General features: G+C 32.7%; 1 protein-coding gene across 6 annotated transcripts; it reads right to left on the bottom strand.

Moving 5' to 3' along the window:
* Positions 1-631: 631 nt before the first annotated feature.
* Positions 632-21,334, bottom strand: LOC110111952 (E3 ubiquitin-protein ligase At1g63170). 6 transcript variants are annotated; one of them, XM_028700294.1, is made up of 6 exons: positions 21,084-21,099; positions 20,333-20,417; positions 19,520-20,252; positions 2,605-2,736; positions 1,662-1,950; positions 632-1,213 (listed from the first exon to the last, which is right to left on the bottom strand). In XM_028700294.1, exons 3-6 carry the CDS (start codon positions 20,173-20,175, stop codon positions 980-982), a joined length of 1,311 nt encoding a protein of 436 aa, XP_028556127.1. In that variant the 5' UTR covers positions 20,176-20,252; positions 20,333-20,417; positions 21,084-21,099; the 3' UTR covers positions 632-979. The 6 variants fall into 6 exon arrangements, with proteins under 6 accessions (XP_028556127.1, XP_020699681.1, XP_020699682.1 ...); XM_020844022.2 differs by lacking the exons at positions 20,333-20,417; positions 21,084-21,099 and adding an exon at positions 21,200-21,334; XM_020844023.2 differs by lacking the exons at positions 20,333-20,417; positions 21,084-21,099 and adding an exon at positions 21,258-21,334.
* Positions 21,335-22,392: the final 1,058 nt, after the last annotated feature.

Raw genomic sequence — 22,392 nt, 5'->3', positions numbered from 1 at the left:
CAATACATAATTATTTCTAGAGGTCAACATGAATCTTATGTCCATGCTATAAATCGAATGAGATATCCTCAATCAAAATTTCTAAAATATCAAAGAGAAATACAACTAGACTTTTCTTGGGTTCATGAAATAGACAATTACCATTTAGTATAACATATAAATTAAATAACATATCGCATCCCATAGCTAAAATATTAATCAAATCTCTTTTTTAAAGACATTTATATCAATTAAGACAAATTCACATATACAAGACTCGAACCTAAAACCTCTTTGATTGATAATCAAAACTACCAACCAACAAATCAAGATGAGATGGATATTAATCAAATCTCACAAACAAAAAGAACATAGACTCGGGTTTCGTTTGGGACGGATTTTTTTTGCTTTCTAAAACAACTTTCTAATACAAAATTTTTTTAAATTTAAATTTTTTGTATTAAAAAAACAGTCTTAAAAGCAGTACAAAAGTTGTCCTAAACGAAATCTCACTCATACAACAAAAAACAACAATTGCATTTCCAGCAGCAAACTTTATCCAAGCTTTTTTATCTTGCTTCCATGGCTGCTAAAAGACATCACTGTTGCAGATTCTCAAATGATATACATTATTATAATCAGATAAATATGGTGCATCCAACATATGAAACTCCATTAATATAAAATTTGAAAATAAATTCATATACACAAACTTACACCAGACAAAATGATCAGAAGATCCATCCATGAGTACTCTAGAGAGACACCAACCAAAAAAATTGGTGCACAAATTCTTCTTGTATATATTGTACAAATGACCAACTTGAATCGCCATCTTCTTCTAAAACACAAGAAGAGAGGCTACAGATAACACCATGGTTGCAACTATATGATGTATATATGTGCTAAAAAGCCAATCTCAAAGCAACCAAATGAGAAGCAGGTGGAAGCTTTTCATCATCATCTCCAAAAGCTGGGGAAAAAGTTTCAAACCCTTGACCTACTGTGATTCCTGCCGTTGGTCTGCATGATTTGCCATTCTGCTCTCAATATGGTCACGGCTAGGGTTAGCGGATGATGAAGAAGTGGTGTTTCCTACTTCCTTCTTGCAAAGAGGGCACAGAGCGTTAATCTTGAGCCATTTATCAACGCATTCCGTGTGGAAGAAATGGCCACATGGAAGCTCACGGAGGTCGTCATTATCAACATATTTTGTGAGGCATATGCAGCACACCTGCACCAATTCTTGGTCTGTTAAGTTTGACGTGTACAAATAACTTATATAGAACTCACTTGTTAAGCAAATGAGTTGAATTTGAAGCTATTTTTGCTCATTTAATAAAATAGCTCAAGTATATTTGATTATATCAGAACTCAATAGATATAATTTATATATACAATTCATTTTCACTCATGTACTTTATACTGATATTAAATAATACATGCTTTAATTTGTATGAGACTTACAAAGTCCTAGAAATGTGAAAAAAAACATTTTTTTCAATTAAATAACTTTTTGATTCCTCATATTTGGCTCAATAATTAGCAAACCGAAGAAAGATAATTAGCTCATTTGTGTTTCACTCTGAACAAGACCACAGCTTTCACACACTTATTCTAAACTAAAGAAACTGAGATAAACAAAAATAAATAAATGAATAAAGAAGGTAAGTGCAACTCACAGCATCTTCAGCTGAGATGATTCGTTCCTTATCAGTTCCAGCAGCTACAATTCCACCCTCACCATCTGAATCAATATCACCTTCATCCGCACTCTGTATTCTCTTTGCTTTGAACTTATAAGTTGGCAGAGCATTAATGGATTCTGTAGAGGCTCCTCTTGTCAGAATCATCTCCTCCCTCAAGCCCATGATTGAAATTATGCAAGGCAAGCAGCAGCATATCATAGCACATAGGATAAACGGCATAGCATATCCAATGCAGCTGAAAGTAAGGAAGACTATGCATAACCTGGAAATTCAAGGGAATCACTATCTCAGCATGATGGTATGGCTTACAGGAAAAGAAAAGGAGAAATTACTTTGGAGAAATTCATCTACTGTTCTTGAGTTGATCTTCATGTATTTTGTAGTGATATAATTTCAAATGGTATCTATTATTCTACTAGCCCTCAGATTATATTTATTTCTCAATTCACTTATTTCTTCCATGTTTTTCCTCCCTCAATCTGGTTATATTCTTGCAGTACTTGATTATTGAAATACTATATCTGAATGTAACCAGAAATCTACTGAAATCCTTCAATTTCGTTATCATTTTGCAAAACATCTAACAATGGTAAAATTTTCTATTGCTTATGACTAAACATATAATAATAACTACATGTAATGAAGGAAGGACTAGAAGCTTTCAAGAATAAATCAAGTTAAGGGAGGCGTCAGGATGAAGTGAGAGAGTTTAGGAACGAGCCGGTAATGGCTAAGGCTCCTGGTAAGTGTGTGAGGAGAAAGATAAGAATATATTTAGTATCACAAATAATTAATAAAATTTGAAATTAGACAAGACTAAATAAATAAATCAAGGTCAATTCAAAAAACCTATATGAACTCCCCACTTTGTTTATTGAATTGTGAGGTGTTATTAACAAATTAATAACGAAAGTACCTGTATAAGTTCGGAGCATCAGAAGCAGATGTGCGGCCACCAAATAGCCAAACATTTCCAACAACAAACCATACAGCAAAAAAGCAATCCAAAGCCATTTTCAAGTGGTCAACAAGTGCATTCAGATTGAGCCTGCAGAACAAACAATTCATTTAACATTAAGTATAAGGTTTAAAGGATTCTACATTACAGACAGAGTTCTTGGATTCAAAACACTTGTTGATAGTCAGGAGTAGATACAGTCGATTCAGTGTAAGAACTTTCTCCATTCATGAAAGAATTTTCTTAATTATGTAAATCAAAATTTAATTTTCTGCATAAAATTATGTACCTAAGATCTTGACCAAGATAATTTTCACAAAACATTAATTTGAAGAAAACATATATTGATTCATGGTGATCTTCTTCATGAATTTGATCAAAAAATTTGATAAAATTGATTTCTCTCACTATCCCCTTTCTTTTTCTTGTTGCAGTTAGTTTCTTATGGATAGAAAGAGCACGGAAGTTGTAAATTGTCAATTTAATCAAACAATTCATAAATATTTGATGAATTATCTCTTTTGATCAAAAAGATTTTGACGTACAATTAATTATTAAACCATAACTAAATTTAAAGAGAAAAACATAAGCCACTTAGTAAAACTATTTCTAGCATTCTCTATTTGGCCCATGCGATATCATTCAATTGAATGTTCTAATATTAATAAACATAATAAGAAATATGAGTTAAAAGTTTTCTTAAATTAGAAAAATCATAAATTCAGCATCAAGCAAAAACCAATAGGGATTATGGCAGTTGTGTATCATTCCTGCAATATAATTCCTTCCATATATCATAATATTAATTTTATGCTTAACATGACTTGCAACGAGACATAATCATAATGATCCAACAAAAATGTCTTTTGTAAGACACAAATCCTATTAATATTCACATAATTTCATATATCATAATATATATATATATATATATATATATATATATAATACTTTAGGTAGGAAACTAGAGAAAACTAGAAGGTTCTTTGTAAATTTTTAAAAAATGTCGTGTCCCGTGTCCGTGTCGTGTCCGTGCATCCTAGATTAAATGTCTTTGATGGCAACGGTTTGATTAATAAATATTTAACCATAAGACTATTGTTAATGTGCTCAATGAACTTTTTGTTTATAAACTTCTTTAAATGCAAAGTATTTCAATTTCATGTATTTAGTACCATTTGAATATTTTTCATTCTTGAAAAAAAAGATCGGTACGACATTATCATAATAAATTTGCATAAGCTTGATTATATTGTCATCTACTCCAAATATTGCAATAAAATTCCTCATCCATAATCCATAAATAGTGTGGCTTTAAAAAATGCCACGAACTCAGCTTCCATAATGGATATAACAATGATAAACTACTTTGCATTCATCCAAGAGACCGCTTTTTCAGCTAAAAGGAACAAATAGTCGAATGTGAATTTTATAGTACCCATGCTGCCAGCAAAATCTAAATATGAACATCCTAACGCCTCAAAGAGATCAAAACCTCCTATAAGTGAGCATGCATTATTTCTTTTATTACAGATATTGCAAAACTTCCTTCACAGCTTTCCAATGATGAAGTTATGGATTGCTTTGATACTTGCCTAGCATTCCAATAACAAAACTAATATCTGGCTTTGTATAAGTTTGAACATGCATCAAACTCCCCACAATAAATGCACAAGGAATTTGTTCCATTAGTTTGTGCTCCAATTCATTCTTTAGGCATGGCATAAGGCTCAATTAATATTCTTTCTAAATTGGAACAACACTTGCAAAGCACTTAATCTTAAGTCTCTAAATCTTGTTATCATATGTTTTTTTGAGACAACTCAAACAGTCCTTGAAACTTGTCATAAAACACTTCAATTCCTATCACATAGGATGTTCACCCATATTTTTATTTAAAATTTATTGGACAAATTTTTCTTGGTCTCACGTAATAAACTAATATCATTAGTAGCAAGCAAGAAATCAAATCATAAATATAAGATTGCCCCCATTGACCATCAGATATACACCAGTCAATGGTGTTTTATTTAAATTCAAAGAAAATAATAGTATCACTGAACTTAAATATCATTATCGGAAAGCTTATTTAAATATGTATATTGAACTCTTAAGTTTACACACATGTGCCTTCTATTTCAATTGATAAGCCTTCAAGTTGATCCATATAAACTTTTTCCTATAAAGCTCCATTCAGAAAAATAATTTTCACATCCATTTGATGTAATTCAAATCATAAGAATAATTCTAAATGGGTCCTTTCCTGGACAAGAGAAAATATCTCTCTATAGTTAACACTATTATTTTGAGTGAAACTTTCGGTAACAAGTCTAGCCTTTTATCATTGGATATTGTCATTTGAGTCACATTTGATTGTCAAGTCCCACTACACCCAACAATTTTTGAATTTTTAGGCAATTCAAGAAGATCTCAGACTTCATTGTAATCTAATGATTTCAACTCTTCTTTTATAATGTCAAACTACTTGGCAGAATTAATTCTTCGTAGGCTATAGCTAGTGAAAATGACACAGGATCCTCATCAATTCCTAAGTGAACTTCTGATTCTTATAGATAAATCACAGTCATTTCAAATAACATATCTACTTCTCATAGTTCATCAATTATAAGTTCATTGTGAATAATCTCATCATAGGATGTTTGGTCATTCATTTATTCGTCTTGTAAGCCGTCAAATTATTCAACAATCATAGGAACAACAACTTGAGAATAAGCAATGGGTAAAAAAAATGTTACCTTGACTTCTTATTCACATTATGTGATTCTTTACTCCCACTAATTTCAACATTCTTAATAAACCTGGTATTTCTTGTTACAACAGTTCTTGTACTATGGCCATGACAATAAAATCTATAGCCATAGAATTTTTTAGGAATACTAATAAAAAATCTGTTAGTTGTTCTTGAGTCCAGTTAATTTTCATATGAATTATAAATTTTTATTTCCACTAGGCAAAACAAAAAATGCAAATGCCTAAAACTGGGTTTCCTTCTGTTCAAAAGGATTCTTTGAAAGTACGTTAATAGGAACCATATTTAACATATGGAGGTTTTCAAAATAGGCATCCACAATGATAAGAATAAAGAAGAAATTAAGACCTAATATACTCCTAAGCATTTTCATTAAAGTATGATTATACCTTTCTGCAACACTATTTTATTGTATGCGTATTGTGTATTGGCACATAACTCACTTTTTCAAGAATTTAGCAAATAAGCTAGAGCATGATCCAGAATCATCAAACATTTCATAAGATTCATCACATCTAGCAATGATGAATTTCACTCATCTGTCCAGTTGCCCTCAATCTCATTTACAAACACCTCTAAGATATCTACTAATTAAAAATTTTTATGCAACAAATAGACATAGCCATAAAATGAAAACTCATCAATAATAGTAACAAAAAACTTTTCTCCACCAAAACATGAAATATTAAAAGGTATATAATATATATATATATATATATGTAAGTGTGTGTAATTTTTAGAATCTAAGTACTTCTAGTGGCTATTTTTTTAATTATGTTTTGTGTGTTTTCTCTTAAAACAATCCATATAAATAGTAAAATACCCAAATCAATAAAATCCAAATTAGGAAGAAATTTACTATTTAGTAATCTTTGTCCTTTTTTTTTGTGATATATGAAAAAAATATAAAAAATTTTAGCTTTAATAATTTCAAAATTTTAGTTTTAATTATTAACTTTAATTATTGTAACCAAATAATCAATATAAATAATATAATTAAAATTTAAATTAATTATCAATTAATTTAATTAATTAACTATTTATTAATTATATTATATTATAATTCGATTTAATTAAATTAAATTAATTTATTCTTAAGCTATATTTCTATTTTTTCATTTTCTTGATGAATATATTTTTACTAATTCTCTTACTATTTTATTTCCATGCCCTGATTCCATAGATTTGCTAGGTTTATTTTTCCCCTTCTCCACAGTTCATTGCTCTCAGCTTCGCCTCCTTCAACAACGTTCCTATCTGTAGGATCCGAAATCACACTTCGTCATTCGTATGTTCAATCGAAAGTAACTACGACGATGGGAGCTTGCTCGTTGCGAAGGTAGCCATCTTTCTTCTTTTGGTGTGCTTCTTCGACCAAATCGACAATGATTGACGAATGCTGGCGATCGTCTGCAGGATCAATGCTACGGGACTGTGGGGTCAGCACAATCAATGCTCTAGGGATGGACTGCAGGATCAACGCTATGAGACACGATTGAAAAGAAGCATCAATCCTGAGGGAGTGGTTGTTTAGTTGCGCCATGATGATTCACTAATACACTGTTCTAGGCTACAACGCAATCTCTTAAAATATTCTTTACTTATTTTGATAATACCCTCGAGCCCATCTCACTTTTCTATTTAAAATTAACGGCACGACCAAAAAAATCCCATTTGGAGGAGTTGAGGGACTACATTAGTCCCTCAAAATAGTTTGGAACCATTTTGATCTCTCACAAAGAATTGATGGACCATTTTAGCCCTTTTCTCTTTAAAAAATACCCAATTGTATGAAGTTTAAATAAATAAACTAAATTTCTAAAAAAACAAAAGGAACATATAATATTTGAAAAAGATATAAATGGCACTCAGTGTCCAAAAACAAACATTGTGTTATAATGGCTTCAACTGAAGCTTTAACTCAATTTCCCATGGCTTTAAAATTTGGGTTATAAGAAAACCACAAATCATATTTGAAATATAAATAGTACAACCATAATCAATCTGCCAAGTATTATATGGCATTTTGACAATATTTTATTTGAAACATACAAAAAAAACTAGGCTTAACATTCTTTTTGAACCAAGCCTTCTGTTTCTCATAGCATCCATGCTTATAACATAAATTACATCTATCATTCTTTTGTCCCTTTTTTTGGATTTGTATATATGATACATTAGCCTTTAAGTGTTGCATATTAACTTTTTTTTTTTACTCTTCGAACATAATCAATACAAAATGATACCAAAACATTCCAAACAATTGTTGCATATTACCCTTTCTATTCTTATTTTTTTATTTTTGGTTAGCTTCAGCCTAACCTATGAGATTATTTTTTCTTATATTTTAAATCTTGCTTTCTCTTGAATAAGCATACCCTACATTTCTATCATATATCATTTATCCTTTCTAGTGTTTTAGTTTCTCCAAAATGAACCATACTCATGAGGCAAGGAGTTAATATAATAAACTGCATAAGAAAACTTTCACTCACCTTTATTCCCATTAAACTTAGTCTCAATTTGGGGTAGTTGCACTTTTTTATAAAGGAGGTTGTGAAGCTGTTATGAGATAAAGTAACTTTTTAAAAATTATAAATATTTTATTTTTTTGAAAAGTTGCGCAGCAACTTTCTTAGAGCTCTCACACATTAGCCGATTTGGTTGCAAAAACAAGCTTCCCATTAAAATGTGGCAAGAATACAACAAGAAAACAGTAATCAAATGGAAGTACCACAAGCAAGAATACAACAAGAAAACAGTAATCAAATGGAAGTACCATTGTGATCTTAAAAGCAAAGCAAACAGAAAGCTATCTCAAATAAGCTCTTAATCTCATTGCAATGTTCTTCATTTTAGTGATATGTTCATGCATGGTGCAAGAACCATCAAATTTAATGGTGATTAATGTAAAAATTAGCATCCTAACAATTGATTTATCAATGAATTTAACCTTAGACAAATCTTCCACAAACTTTACAATTTCCCTAGCATTGTCCATTTTTGGAACTGTCAGCTTAATGATCTATACTATAGTTAGGTGCATAAAAATTAAACTAAGTCTATTTGTTTTTCCTAAGCATCATGAAATGATTTTTTGTTCGGTGCTACTAGTAGTAGTAAAAGCAATGGGCTTACCATTAAATAATGCCAAATCATAATCCATAACACCTAAATAAAACTAAAATTGTTCGCTCCATTCAGAAAAATTAAGTCCATTTAACTTTGTAAAAAAAAAAGTCCATTGAACTTTGTAATAAATGAAGCATGCAAATAAAGACCAATAAAAGCGATAGAATGCTCATATATTAATCCTTTGAATTGTAAATTTATACACATAATAAATATTCAAAATACATTCATGCAATCACTTAAAAGCATATTGATATTCTCCTTTGGGTGATATTACAATACACTACTATAAAACATAATTAATACTCAAATTAAATTTCATATAAGTGACAATTATTTATACTCTAATTCAATATATTTGCAATCTTTGAACATACTGACCATATTTAACCAAGTATATCAATTAACCACAATCATGTTCGTACAACAATATTAAGCCTTTATCTCATTGTGGGGCCAGCTACATGAATCTTTTTTCTCCATTTTATTCCATTAAAAGTCAAATTCTTAGTTAAATCTAATAAAACAATGTAATTTCTAATACTTTCTAACCAAGTCTTTTTAGGTGTACCTCTGCTTTTTTAACAGAGGCCAAATCTAATACATTTACTATCCAAATCGGGTCATTGGAAGGCCGACGCTTTATGTAACCAAACTATCTAAGGCGACTCTCTCTAATCTTATCTGCCACTAGAGCTACTCCAACCTTTTCACGTATATGGTCGTTTCACATTCTATCTCTACAAGTAAAGCCACTTATCCACCAGAGCATCCTCAACTCTGCAATACGTAACTTAATTTAATGCTTCTCTTTTAATGGCCAACATTTTACGCCATAAAACATTGCAAGTCTCACTACCATCTTATAGAATTTTCCTTTAAGTTTGAGGGACACTTTTTTATCACACAACAGGCCTAATGCATTGCTCCACTTCAAGCATCCAACTTGAATTCTACTAATAATATCCCCATCTATTTCACCATCACTCTAGACAATAGACCCGATATATCTAAAACATGTACTTTTATTAATGACTTAATCACCCAAAGCCACAATACCCTCACTAGATTTATTACTGCTAAAATTACACTCTATTTTAGATCTACTCTAATGAAAACCATTAGACTCTAAGGTTAGCCTCTATAATTCAAGTTTTCCTTCAACTTTCTCTCTAATCTTATTAGCAAGAAGAATATCACAGAAAATAGCATACACTAGGGTGCATCCTCTAGTAAGAACATCTATGACTAAAGCAAAAAAGATATGGGATTAAAGCTGATCCTTGATGTAATCCAACTAAAATAAAAAAATATTTGGTCAAACTGCTTTGTGTTTGAACACAAGTAATAGTTCATGCATACATATCTTTAATGACTTGAATATAAGCATTATTATCTCCTTTCTTTTCTAGAACTCTCCAAGGCACTTCTCTTGGAATTTTATCATATGTTTTCTTTAAATCAATATATAGTATATGTATATCCTCCTTATTCTCTGTATACTTCTCCATCAAACCTCTCAATAAGTATATAGCTTCCACAGTAGACCAATTCAGCATGAATCCAATTTGATTTTGACAAACATTAGTATCACGTCAAAACCTCTGCTCAATTACTAATCAAACTTTGAACGATTCTTAAATATTTTATAACCGCTAGCACTGAACTTCAAATTATCCATGATAGATGTTATATAATTCGGTCATGTTATCTCATTAGTAACATCACATACACATGATTAATTGAGTTATATTTAACTTGATATTTATAAAAATTTTCTAATTTGATCACTTTTGTGATTAGCAATTTATACTAAATAAAGATATCAAATTAAATAATAGAGATAATAATTATTTCAATTAAATAAAATACAAACACAATAATTGGAGATCATTGCAACTATTGTAATACAAAAGACATGGACTTAATGAACTTAAAAAAATGACTAAATTTGGTTGACAATATCCACATTATATATGTCAGCATCTGAGAATTGTTGCTTAAAAATCTTCAAAGTTAAACTTTCTGCATCTCATAATGGTTAGTTAAAATCCTTAATTGGCTTGATTACTTCAGCAAACATGCAATATATATACTCAATGAAACCAACCAAATATTTAACAACTAAATGGACACATATATATCAGCATTAAAGTTGAGATAATATATCTCGTAATATGGCACGGCATATGCTCAGTGAAAACAGTAATAAAACAAAAGCCAATAAAATCAAATAATTGGTAATCGATAAAGGTTTTAATAACGACAAATCACAAAGGAAGAAATATAACCGATAACAAAGTAATAACCTACTATTACATGCGAAAACAGATTTCATTTAAGAGAAATATAAAAAATATTTAATGGAAAATAATAAGTTCTTAACCTAGCTCTAATACAACATGTAAGAATTTTCTCCATTCATGAAAGATTTTTCATAATGATGCAAATCAAACTTTAATTTTCTACATAAAATTATATATCCAAGTTATTGGACAAGATGATTTTCACAATACACTGTTTTGATATATATATATATATAGTGATTCATACCGATCCCCTTCATGAAATTTAATTGAAAATTTTGAGAAAATACATTTAATAAAATGTGTAATGATAGAGGAAAGAGCGGAAAGGATAATTGTCATTAGGTAATAGACCCCAGTAGCTTCAACACTTCCACCAATCATCTTCTTTGAATTAAGATACCGAAAGACAATGGGAGGACTAGAAAATGGTACATGACAATTACGAAACTTAGTAGATAATACATAGATGGTAAATTTATAAGAATTGTGGGATGTATAAAATATCAAAGAGAGTTTCAATCAACCATAATCACAGAAGGAAGGGAGTTGTCTAAAGAGAGGATAAAAATGTGCAGTAGTAACTTTCCATATGGGTAGAGGTGTCTGTGGAGATCATAATTCAAAAATCCAAGGCATGCCTAAGGAGGCATCTTAGGCATGCCACAACAAATCCACGAAACAATATGAGAAACAAATGTAGAGGCTCAAGAGTTCTGAATCATGCACTAATAGTCCTCTAGAGAAATCATGATAAAACCTGCAGGAGCACTAGTAGTGAAAAAGCCATCAGCATAAACATATGTTCAAGAGATATGTTAACCAATAGGGGGATAGCTAAATTTAGTCCAACATTGCTAGGAGGGATGATTGGAGTGACCACAACAAAAGGAGAGAGAATGATTTCCCCACACAACCATGCTTGCTATCAGTTTAGCCTCCACAGCCATGACCACCATGATATTTGGTGGTAAGGGTAGGTTGATTAAAAGATGGTCCAAAAGGAGATGAGAACTCGATGATCCAAAGAACACAAAAGAGAGCAAAGAAGTTGCAACACCAACTAAGATTGCACATGTTAAAGGGACGGATGAAAGGTAGAGAGAATTTTATCAACGAAAACTCTTCATATTGTTATTCATAGATCAAATGATCAATGATAAAATATTTATAGTGAAGTAATTCATATCACTTACCCGACAGGGTACTACATGAATCATGGATGGGCATATCCAATTGCTATAGAGAAAACATGTCGAAATATAAGGTATGTAGCTTGAAAATTTTTACTTTCAAGGAACTGAGTTGAGCAAAGAAAATCTCACATTTGCTTGGCAATCTTAAGAAACATAATTGTAAAGGAGGTTCAAGAGTATCAAAAATCAAACTAGAATGACAAATTTAGACTAATCATCTAGAGAACTTGACAATATCATCATAACCAGGAAGAGAGGCACCAAGGCAAGAAAGCTTGTTATGAGAACTAATGAAAAAATGAAATGTTCTTGACCACAAGAGAGAATTAACACCATTGAATTTGCTAGAGATACCAACAATGTTGGAGGGTTTTGTTAGACCGGTCTAATTTGAATTAGGGGATTCAATTAAATATTGCTTTGGGAGGGAACAACTCAATTAAATATTGCTTTTGGAGGGACTCAATTAAATAATGCTTTGGGAGGGAACAACTGAATTAAATATTGCTTTGGAAGGGAACAACTCAATTAAATATTGCTTTTGGAGGAAAAATTTGAATTAGGGGCTGTTTAGGGATTTTGTAATCTTCTTTGCTTTAAATAGTTTCTCTTGTCAGGGTTAGGATTTCATCTTGAATTTGACTAAAATTTGAGATCTCTTAGATTTAGGTTTTCTTTTGGGCTCTAGCGGCGTCTAGAGATTTGGGAGAGATCAATCCTCCTCTTGAATAGAGGATCAATCATATCTTGCTATTTTCCGTTTCCTTTTCATCATATAATACAAATTATCTATTGTTTTCCTGTTTTTGTGTGGATTTTGGTGGAGAACTCTTTCTGTTTTTCGAAGAAAGATAAAAAATACTTGAACTACCAGTGTTTCCTATCAAAATCCAAGCAAGAACCAAGAAGTAGCAAGTCATCTTCAAGAGTAGAGCACTCCATTTACCTAAGCCCATCAAATCTAGCCTCACTTGTGAATTAAACTATTCCCTCCTGAAGTGCAACTTGTCCTAGTTTGAAGGTGGTGGGGTGGTCGACCACTATGGGAGATTTTTCGGGCAAGGAGAGTGGAGGACCAAAGGAGGGGGACGGGCCGAACCATGGGGATCGGGTCATGTGAGGCAAAGGGAAGGAAGAGGGGATTCTCACCCTCGATACATGGGGGAAATATGGAGAGATCACGACAACCGCTATACTAGAGGAAGAAGATATTCGGGTGGTAGTGATCCTAGGGTGAGGAAGTTTGGGATGCCAATATTAGAAAGGGAGGATGCTTATGGGTGGGTGTACCGGGTGGAGATGTATCTCATGGTGAATGGGGTGACGGAGGAGGAGAGACTGGCGACAACGGCCCTATGTTTAAAGGAAAAACTTTAGTTTGGTTCCAATTGACGATAGTATGGCCACCAACAGAGCAGCTAAAGAAAGCTATCAACAGCATCCCATCCTTTCACCTTGAGGAAAAGGTGGACCTTTGGGAGGGGAGTATTGTTAGACCGGTCTAATTTGAATTAGGGGATTCAATTAAATATTGTTTTGAGAGGGAACAACTCAATTAAATAGTGCTTTGGGCGGGACTCAATTAAATAATGTTTTAAGAGGGAATAACTCAATTAAATATTACTTTGGGATGGAACAACTCAATTAAATATTGCTTTGGGAGGAAAATTTGAATTAGGGGTTGTTTAGGAATTTTGTAATCTTCTTTGCTTTAAATAGTTTCTCTTGTAAGGGTTAGGGTTTCATCTTGAATTTGACTGAAATTTGAGATCTCTTAAATTTAGTTTTTCTTTTGGGCACTAGCGGCGTCTAGAGATTTGGGAGAGATCGATCCTCCTCTCGAATAGAGGATCAATTGTAACTTGCTATTTTTCGTTTCCTTTTCATCATACAATACAAATTATCTACTATTTTCCTATTTTTGTGTTGATTTTGGTGGAGAATTCTCGCTGTTTTCCGAAGATTAATAGGAAATACTTGAGATCGACAAGTGTTTCCTATCAGGTTTCACATTATGAAGAGTCAAAGAGACCATAATATCATAGATATAATGACAGAGAAAAAGAAATGAGATTAGATCATTGATTGTAGATCACTTTGTAGTAGAAGTGAAAGAAAAATGGACAGCAAGTAGGAAGAAAAATAAACATTCAAGGTAGCATTGCTTACTGTGCAGGCAAATGTGAGAATAATGGAAATAGGAGCAAGCATACAATTTATTAAATGCACATATTGGAGCTAGCAATCAGCTAACAGAAGAGGTAGAAGATATGCGAGCATGTAGGTGTTATAGTGGGTATGTAAATGAGCAGCAGGAGCATGTAACAGCAAGTGAGTAAGAGGCAATAAGGCTCATAGGCGTGGGTATTGTGTGCAGATGAGTGGAAGATGTCCGGGCACGCTAGAAACAAGTGGGCAAATGAGTGGCAAAACCATTTTACCTAATAGGAGCGGGACATAACATGTGAGCAAGATGAACGAACACAAACAAGTAGGGGCAAGGCGGACCGGAAGTTTCATACGGGAAAAATTAGGAGGATGACTAAGATTTTACTGCTTTAGTACTATTTTGAAAGAAAAAAAAGAATTTGCGTGTATTTTGACTAAATATTTTTGGCTTATAATTAGCCATACAGGAGGATACAATAAGGAAAGACATACGAAATGATACCCCATTTATGAGGATGATATATGTATCATGTTGATATAATCTCCTTCCATTATCAGATATCCTACCTAATAAGTCAATACCCCTTCGTCAAAACCCTTAACATAAATCCACTAGTCACTTTCCCTTCCTTATCAATAAGTTTAAATGTTTAATAATACCCCTCGGGAAAAAAAACACTTACATTAGCCAATATTATATTGAGCAACTAGTCACTCCTCTCTTAGAATATTTCCACATAGATCAAGTTATAAACAATAGAAATGCTTACATTCTCCAGGTAAATTCACACCCACAATGCGATTGTTTTTGCTCCTCACATCCACAACTTATGAGGATGTATTAAAGAGAGTGGGATAATATCCACACCAGCTTTGAACAAAAAAAATTCAAAAAATTACATTTTAAGCGTGACTTTATCTGGAGAGTAACCCAGTGGTCGAAGAAAATTGTTCCATCATGTCGCAAGTTTGAAGCTGAACATTTTAGGATTCATTGCTCACCCTTCCAATTGGAACTCTCACATTAGCCTATAACATAACGACTCAAGAGATACCTCATAGAATACCTCCATATACCATGCAATCTATTCGTGAGATTCAATCTTCTCTTTTAATAGGGTGCGACAGCAGATTAGCTGCCACGAAAGCTCAATCTTCTTTTGATTCAAGCAATTTAAAGAACTCACATAATTAATCAGATTACCCATAATCTCACTGAATTAAGAATGCAAGGCCGTATTTAAATGTTTGGAGGGGATAGGGGGAGGAAATTGAATTCTAACTAAAAATGAAATATATTAATATATGAGTATATGACATATCAAAATAGATTTAAACATATAAGAAATGAATATCAAATTGAGTAACAAAAAAGAAGGCTTTGTTAAAGCCCAAAGGCAAAGATTCCTATCAAAGGCAACATAAAAAAATAAACTGGAAGCAACAGATGAGTAGAGGGCTCTCAGTATAAAATTTAAAAAAAAAAAAAAACTACAATTTAGAATTTGATGTCATTGTAAAAATCACCAATTAACAGAATCATTATTCCAGCAAAAGATAGATGATCAACCTATTCATTTTACCTGGTCTTAGACATGTTCTTTTAGGTTTCCATTGGAGGTTTTCTTCTAGAAAGCATTGTCTTCTGTTATTTTAACCATCCTAGCCTCGTTAACCATTAATAACAAAAGAAAGGCTTAGCCTAGCCGTATTCCAGCTTTCTAAGCTGATAGCTAATGATTCCTTTCATCTTTTGACTCACATCAAATGCCTTCAACAATGAGGCACGACCGAAAGAAGAGGCATGAAGTAGCTTATCTTGTCCTATCCATCCTAGGCTCCTTAACCATTAATAAGAAGAATGAAGGGCGAAAAGCCATATTCTAATTTATTAAGCTGATATTTAACGCTGACATTCACCGTTCAACTTCATGTCAAGGATATTCAACTTTGAGGCTCGAGCAAATGGAGATGCAAGAAGTAGCAATACAAGTATTTTAAAGGTTAATCTCAACAATAAATATTTTGATTCTATATATTCACCATTTTGAACTAAAATCAAACTTTGTTGAAAAATTCACCTTATGTGTCTCAATAGTTACAGGACTATAAAACATAGAAAAATAAGATGCAAACAATGGATGTGTGTTTGATAACTAAATCACCATCCAATTTTATTTTAGAGAGATGTTTTCCATTACAACCTGTAAATACTCTTCAAAAAATAACCAAATTATAACTAGCTGCCAATATTTGCAAAATTGACTTCAACTTTCACTTAAGAATAATTATTAATCAAATGAATTTATATTTAATAAGCCCTTTCGATCTAAAAGTAAATTTTTTTATAAAGTGGTCAAGGAGCCTCTCCTCACATAAGATAAATTTGCGACTAACTGAGTTTGGAATGCGAAGAATAAATAATAGAATATGTTATATTATAATAACAATTATTTTATCACCATCATATGGCTATTTAAGCATCAACATTGGAGGCAACGGTAGAAATGGGCGCAATTGTTAGGTTAAGCTTCATGAATTTATTATCTTTATCAGTTTTAAGCCCATATCTTTTTGCCTTAATCCTGAATTTTCGAACTAGACGTTTGCAAGAGTATGTACCTTGGTGTATGTTTTTTGCTGATGATATTCTTCTTGTTGATAAAACTAGAAAGGGAGCTAAAGGTAAACTTGAATTATGGAGGTCAACCTTAGAGTCTAAAGGTTTTCATTTGAGTAGATTTAAAACTGAATGCATAAAGTGTAATTTTATTAGTAATAGATCTAGTGGGTGTATTGTGGCTTTGAGCGATCAAGTCATTAACAAGAGACAAGAGTACACATTTTAGATATCTCGAGTCTATTGTCTAGAGTAATGGTAAAATAGATAGGGTTATTATTAGTAGGATTCAAGTTGGATGGTTGAACTGGAGGAATGCATCGGGCATTTTGTGTGATAGAAAAGTACCCCTCAAACTACAAGGAAAACTCTATAAGATGGTGGTGAGACCTGCAATGTTTTATGGCGTAAAATGTTGGCCATAAGTTTTGCAGAGATGAGGATGCTTAGACGGATGGGTGGCTTTACTCTTAGATATAGAATGTGAAATGAGCATATGCATTAAAAGGTTGGACTAGCTCCAGCAGGAGATAAGATTAGAGAGAGTCGCCTTATATGGTTTGGTCACATAAAAAATAAGCCTTCCGATGACCCGGTTAGAAGAGTATACGTATTAGATTTGGCTTATGTTAAGAAAGTTCTAGGTAGACCTAAAAAGACTTGGTTAGAAAATAATAGAAATAACCTTTTTTATTAGATTTAAATGAGAATTGACTCTTAATACGATACAATGTAGAAAAAGGTTTCATATAGCCGACCTCACGTAGTGGGATAAGGACTTGATGTTGTTGTTGTTGTATCAAAACTTAATAACAAACGAGTTTTGATTGTAATATAAGCAATAAATCATTTAATCAACACTTCAAAATTATGGCAGTATTTGGGGTTATAATCATAACCCCAATTATTGTAAGTTCAGCCTATAGATCTTCTACGACCACTTCACTAGTGCTCAAATCAATATTTAGTGTTAACTAATAGATCTAGAATTCTTTGTGAATTCTATATATGTTATCTTTGAAATACACATTTACTTGGCTTAGCTGTTTCACACACTTGAGTAACCTAACACGCATGTTTCTTTTTTCTCTTAATTTCACCTATTGTTTTATTCACCATGCATATAACTACACATAATCAAAAAGTTGATTTAACATCTTATCATTTATAACTTCACCATATATCCATCTTAAGATTATCATGTATTCTACATTAAGCATGAAAAGTCAGCCCTACTTCAAGATGTGGCACGCAGCATACAATTTATCTTTAAAGAAAGACATAATATTAATAAGCACTTCATCTTAGGTTCCAAAACAAGGCTTGCCGTAGCAGTGTCAATATTTTGAGTCATTCTTCGATAAAATCTTGGTTGAATTAATGATATTCCAATATTATAGGAATGTTTTGCATGAACACTTTGTGGAGCAGAGATGCAGGATTAGCATCAGAATAAATGGATTCACATTCTAGATTAAACAAAGAAGTCATATTTCAGATCAGTAGGAAAGGAATTTTCCAAAAGCAACCCATCACCCATGCCAAAATAAACACACTCATTTCCTACCCCAAGATGTATGGATTTTTAGATCAATGGATGCATTGAAAAGTAAACAAAACTCCTTCCGGGCTGAATTTGATTGAATATATCTAATAAATCTAATAAAATTCATACATCCCAAAAAAAAATGCCCATTGCTTGTGATTGTTTAATCGTTCGCAACTACAAGCTAGACTTATCATCAGGCATTAAGGATCACAAGCAATGTTCCTTAAGACACTCAGAATAATTGATTTCCCCAAACTTTACAAGAAGATTTAAGCACAGGCAAGATTTATACAATCAGGTGTGGTCCATGTGGATTCAATCCATCTATAAATCATTTTGAAACATGATGATTGAACCTTGTTTTATGTCATGCTAATCCATTCCAGCATCCACAATAACCACCATATGATGGTTTGACCAAACAGCATAGATCTTAATGTAAGCATCATCACCAAAATGATTGCATGAAACACAATAAATTACTCAAATCATTCACAGCAGCTACCACAGAGCCTCCAAATCTAAATACATTCCTCCAACAACTCTAAAGCATAAACAAGATGGTTCATGACATTGCTAGTGTGGCACCACATACTCAATCTAACAAATTGCCTAAGTGACCTTATGTAAGGGTATATCAATCCAACTTGATTTTCAAAGATAATAGATCCTAGTTTTGAAATGCATATTATCGAAGTATACTTGACGGACTCCTATAAATACTACACTACTAAAACTAAGCTCAAATTATCCTAAAACCTTTTGATTTACCACACTTCACTTAAAAACAGAGTGCCCTCATAGGGTAAAATTCCTAAACACAATTGTTTACCCTGTTTGTTTGTGAGAGTGCTCTCACAGGGTAAATCCATATAGCCAATTTCTAACCATATTTGTTTTTAAGTGAAGCAAGTAGCCTGCAGCAAGAGATGTACTCATTCAAGATGCTCCAATCAGAATAAGACAACTTCTGGAATGCAAAAACATAACAAACACGTTCCATTAATCCCCATCCACCCCCAACCCCAAAGGCCAAGTCATCAGAATGTCATTTAGAGCTGATGGTAGATTTGAAAATAGAACAGCTAATGCAAATTCATTCTCATTACTTCATTGAAATGAACGCAATACCTTTGAGCAGCTCTAATAGTATTACGTCTAAGTTGCAAGGCCCCGCCGGAGCCGTGGCCACTTTCTGCTTCTACAGCATGTGCAACTGAAATCGCAGTATAAGAATTCGACTCGGGTGCATTATTTTGAGAAATATTCCGAAACGAGTTTGTTGCATCTTGCTCGGTTGCCAATCTATTGCGATTAATGTACCGCCAATAAAGATGTGGAAGAGTAGCAACACATCCTACTGTATAACCTATGACCCATGCAAATAATGGAGTTTGTGGGTTCTCGTGTCTTGAAAAAGAGAGAACAACAACAGCTGCGATGATCTGGCTAAGATTGACAATAAGCTCAATTGAGATCCATAAACCAGAATTCAAAGGACTTCTATTGCGCCGACCATAATTATCAATTCCCCTATTGAAAGAAGCATTTCTAGAATTTGACGCAGTCTGAGAAGTTGATGACTGAGGGGCAAAAGCATTTGTGCTTGTCGAAGATCTATCTTCATTGTGCCCATTTCCATGAACCACTGATGTTGAAGAAGCAGAACCTCTCACTACATCTATTACATGCTCATCTGCATTGTCATTAACTGGCCGCTCCATCAGCAATGGATATCTATCTGTCTGGCTTTCACACTGCTCTTCAAGTGAGGAACCAGCAGCCATCCAAGTTTGTCAATAACTTGGAAAATCTGGTTACATAGAAAAGCAATAGACCACTTTCCTAATCTTCAAAACCCTCCCTGCACAACATTAAAAAATTATGTTCTCATAAACGCATATAGGATGCCACCTCCACATCAAAATAAGAAATAGCAACTACCGAATCCTATATATGTTTCAATAAACGATTTTAACATAATTGTTGAAGCCAAACTTTGAAGATGTAACAATATATCCTCACTATCCTGCTCAAAAAACATGTTTACAATCAAATAAATCTGAACAACGAAGAATTATACTTCATTCAAAATTCAAATTGGCGCTTATTGCAAAGTTCAAGTAGCTCACAGTAAAACCAAACTCATCTTCCAAATGAATTATTTCTTGGAAATTCAATTCATGAATTGATATTTTATATGTTGAAAAGAAATAAAAAAAAAATTGCCAACCATAAGACCCAAAATTGCAACAATTCAAAAGCCTGAAATTATCAAGTATTAACCCAAGAAAATAGATTACAGCATTGTCTGAATTCGTAAGGGATAAAAAAATCGAGTTCCAGGAAAACCAAAACCAAACCCCAAGAGAAAATCAAAGCTCAATTACAAGCCCTAAATCAAAACAACAAACCACTGCCCAACGCCAAAACTTAATCCAGCTAAATCCAATCCATAACAGAAACAAATTAATCCAAGATGGCGCCTTTAACCCCCCTACACAATAAACGAAGCTATCAAGCCAATAACATCAATAAAAGAACGAAAACAAAAGCAGAAACAAGCTCTAATCGGATTTCCATCCGGAAAAAAAAAACATATGCAAACTCCATTTTCCAATTGTCGATTAGCAATAAGAACCGGTCCGCAGAATAAAAACCATGGGAAGAGCAGAAAGCCAAAATTTCGATCTACCCCCTGCCCAAAGAGGTCAATTTTGAAGCTGGAATCCACATGAATAACCTAATCAAGCAAACAAACAGACTGTCTCACCACGAAACTCTGAGAGAAAGAATTAGAGAACAATATACCAAATCCAACAATCGACTCATCAAAGATTAGCTGATCCCAAAAAACTCGCTTCCTCACCTTTCAAATTTCCGCACCAAAATAAATAGCCATAAAATACTTCGTCGATGCCAAAAAAAAAAAACCCCTTCTGATTTAAATATTCAAATATTAAATAATTAAATATAAATATATAAAAATTGCATAAATATTACTCATTATAATAATACTATATTATTTCCTTTATTAAGTAATTGAAGAATTTTATTACTTTGCATTTGTGATAAAAATAAGATTATCACAAAGTTATCATCATGCTTATTTTGAATAAGTATTGTTGCGGCTAAAATATACGCGGCAATAGAGTTAGAAAGTTTTCGTCTCAGCGTTGTACGGATATCCAGCACATAAACAGAATATGAAAGAACAACAAGATTTTAAGTGAAAAATCTTGGAAAGAAAAAAAACATAGGGTCACGCCCAATTGAAAGAATTCCACTAATGTTGCTTGAGGTACAAGCGGCAGGCTTGTCCTTAAAATTTAGGATGATCATATAACAATAATCCACTCCCAGATTGAAATTCAGTTACAAAAAATAATTTGAGATTCGACGATGTTGTGTATTCAGGCTGAATCCCAAAGTCACTTGGAAATCAGACACAATTTTGACGCCATTTGGATATCAGGCGGAACTCTGGCGACTATCCGGGCTTGAATATATTCTGCATCTCCACCAAAACTATTATGGGATAGAATATACGCGCCAATAAATTAGAAAGTTTTTGTCTCAGTGTTGTACGGATATCCAGCACACAAATAGAACATGAAAGAACATCAGGATTTTTACGTGGAAAACCCTGGAAGGGAAAAACCACGGGGTCGATGATGGCGGGAATTCAATGGCATTTTACAAAGGTAATATGCATCCATACGGAAGTGTGCCAACATCATATATCCTTGTATGAATGATGAAAATGTACTTTTTGATTTCAACTCTAGTAAGAATATATGTACATTTGAATCTTGATGTTGAATTTATGTAACTTCATTGTACATGAAGTTAGGAACTTGTCCCTTAGAGGAAGTTAAATTATTTATGCATCTTTGAAATATGTTTTGATATATTGTCTCCCATATTTTGGAGGCATTGTTAAACTACTAAGGTGTTTATATGAGTAATGATTTAATCAATCATTTTCATAAAATCTTTTAATC

The sequence above is a fragment of the Dendrobium catenatum genome, unplaced genomic scaffold (assembly GCF_001605985.2).
Source record: "Dendrobium catenatum unplaced genomic scaffold, ASM160598v2 fragScaff_scaffold_1482, whole genome shotgun sequence".
NCBI classification, from domain to species: Eukaryota; Viridiplantae; Streptophyta; class Magnoliopsida; order Asparagales; family Orchidaceae; genus Dendrobium; species Dendrobium catenatum.
Note: the sequence above shows the minus strand (reverse complement) of the source record. Positions and strands in the feature narration are given on the sequence as shown.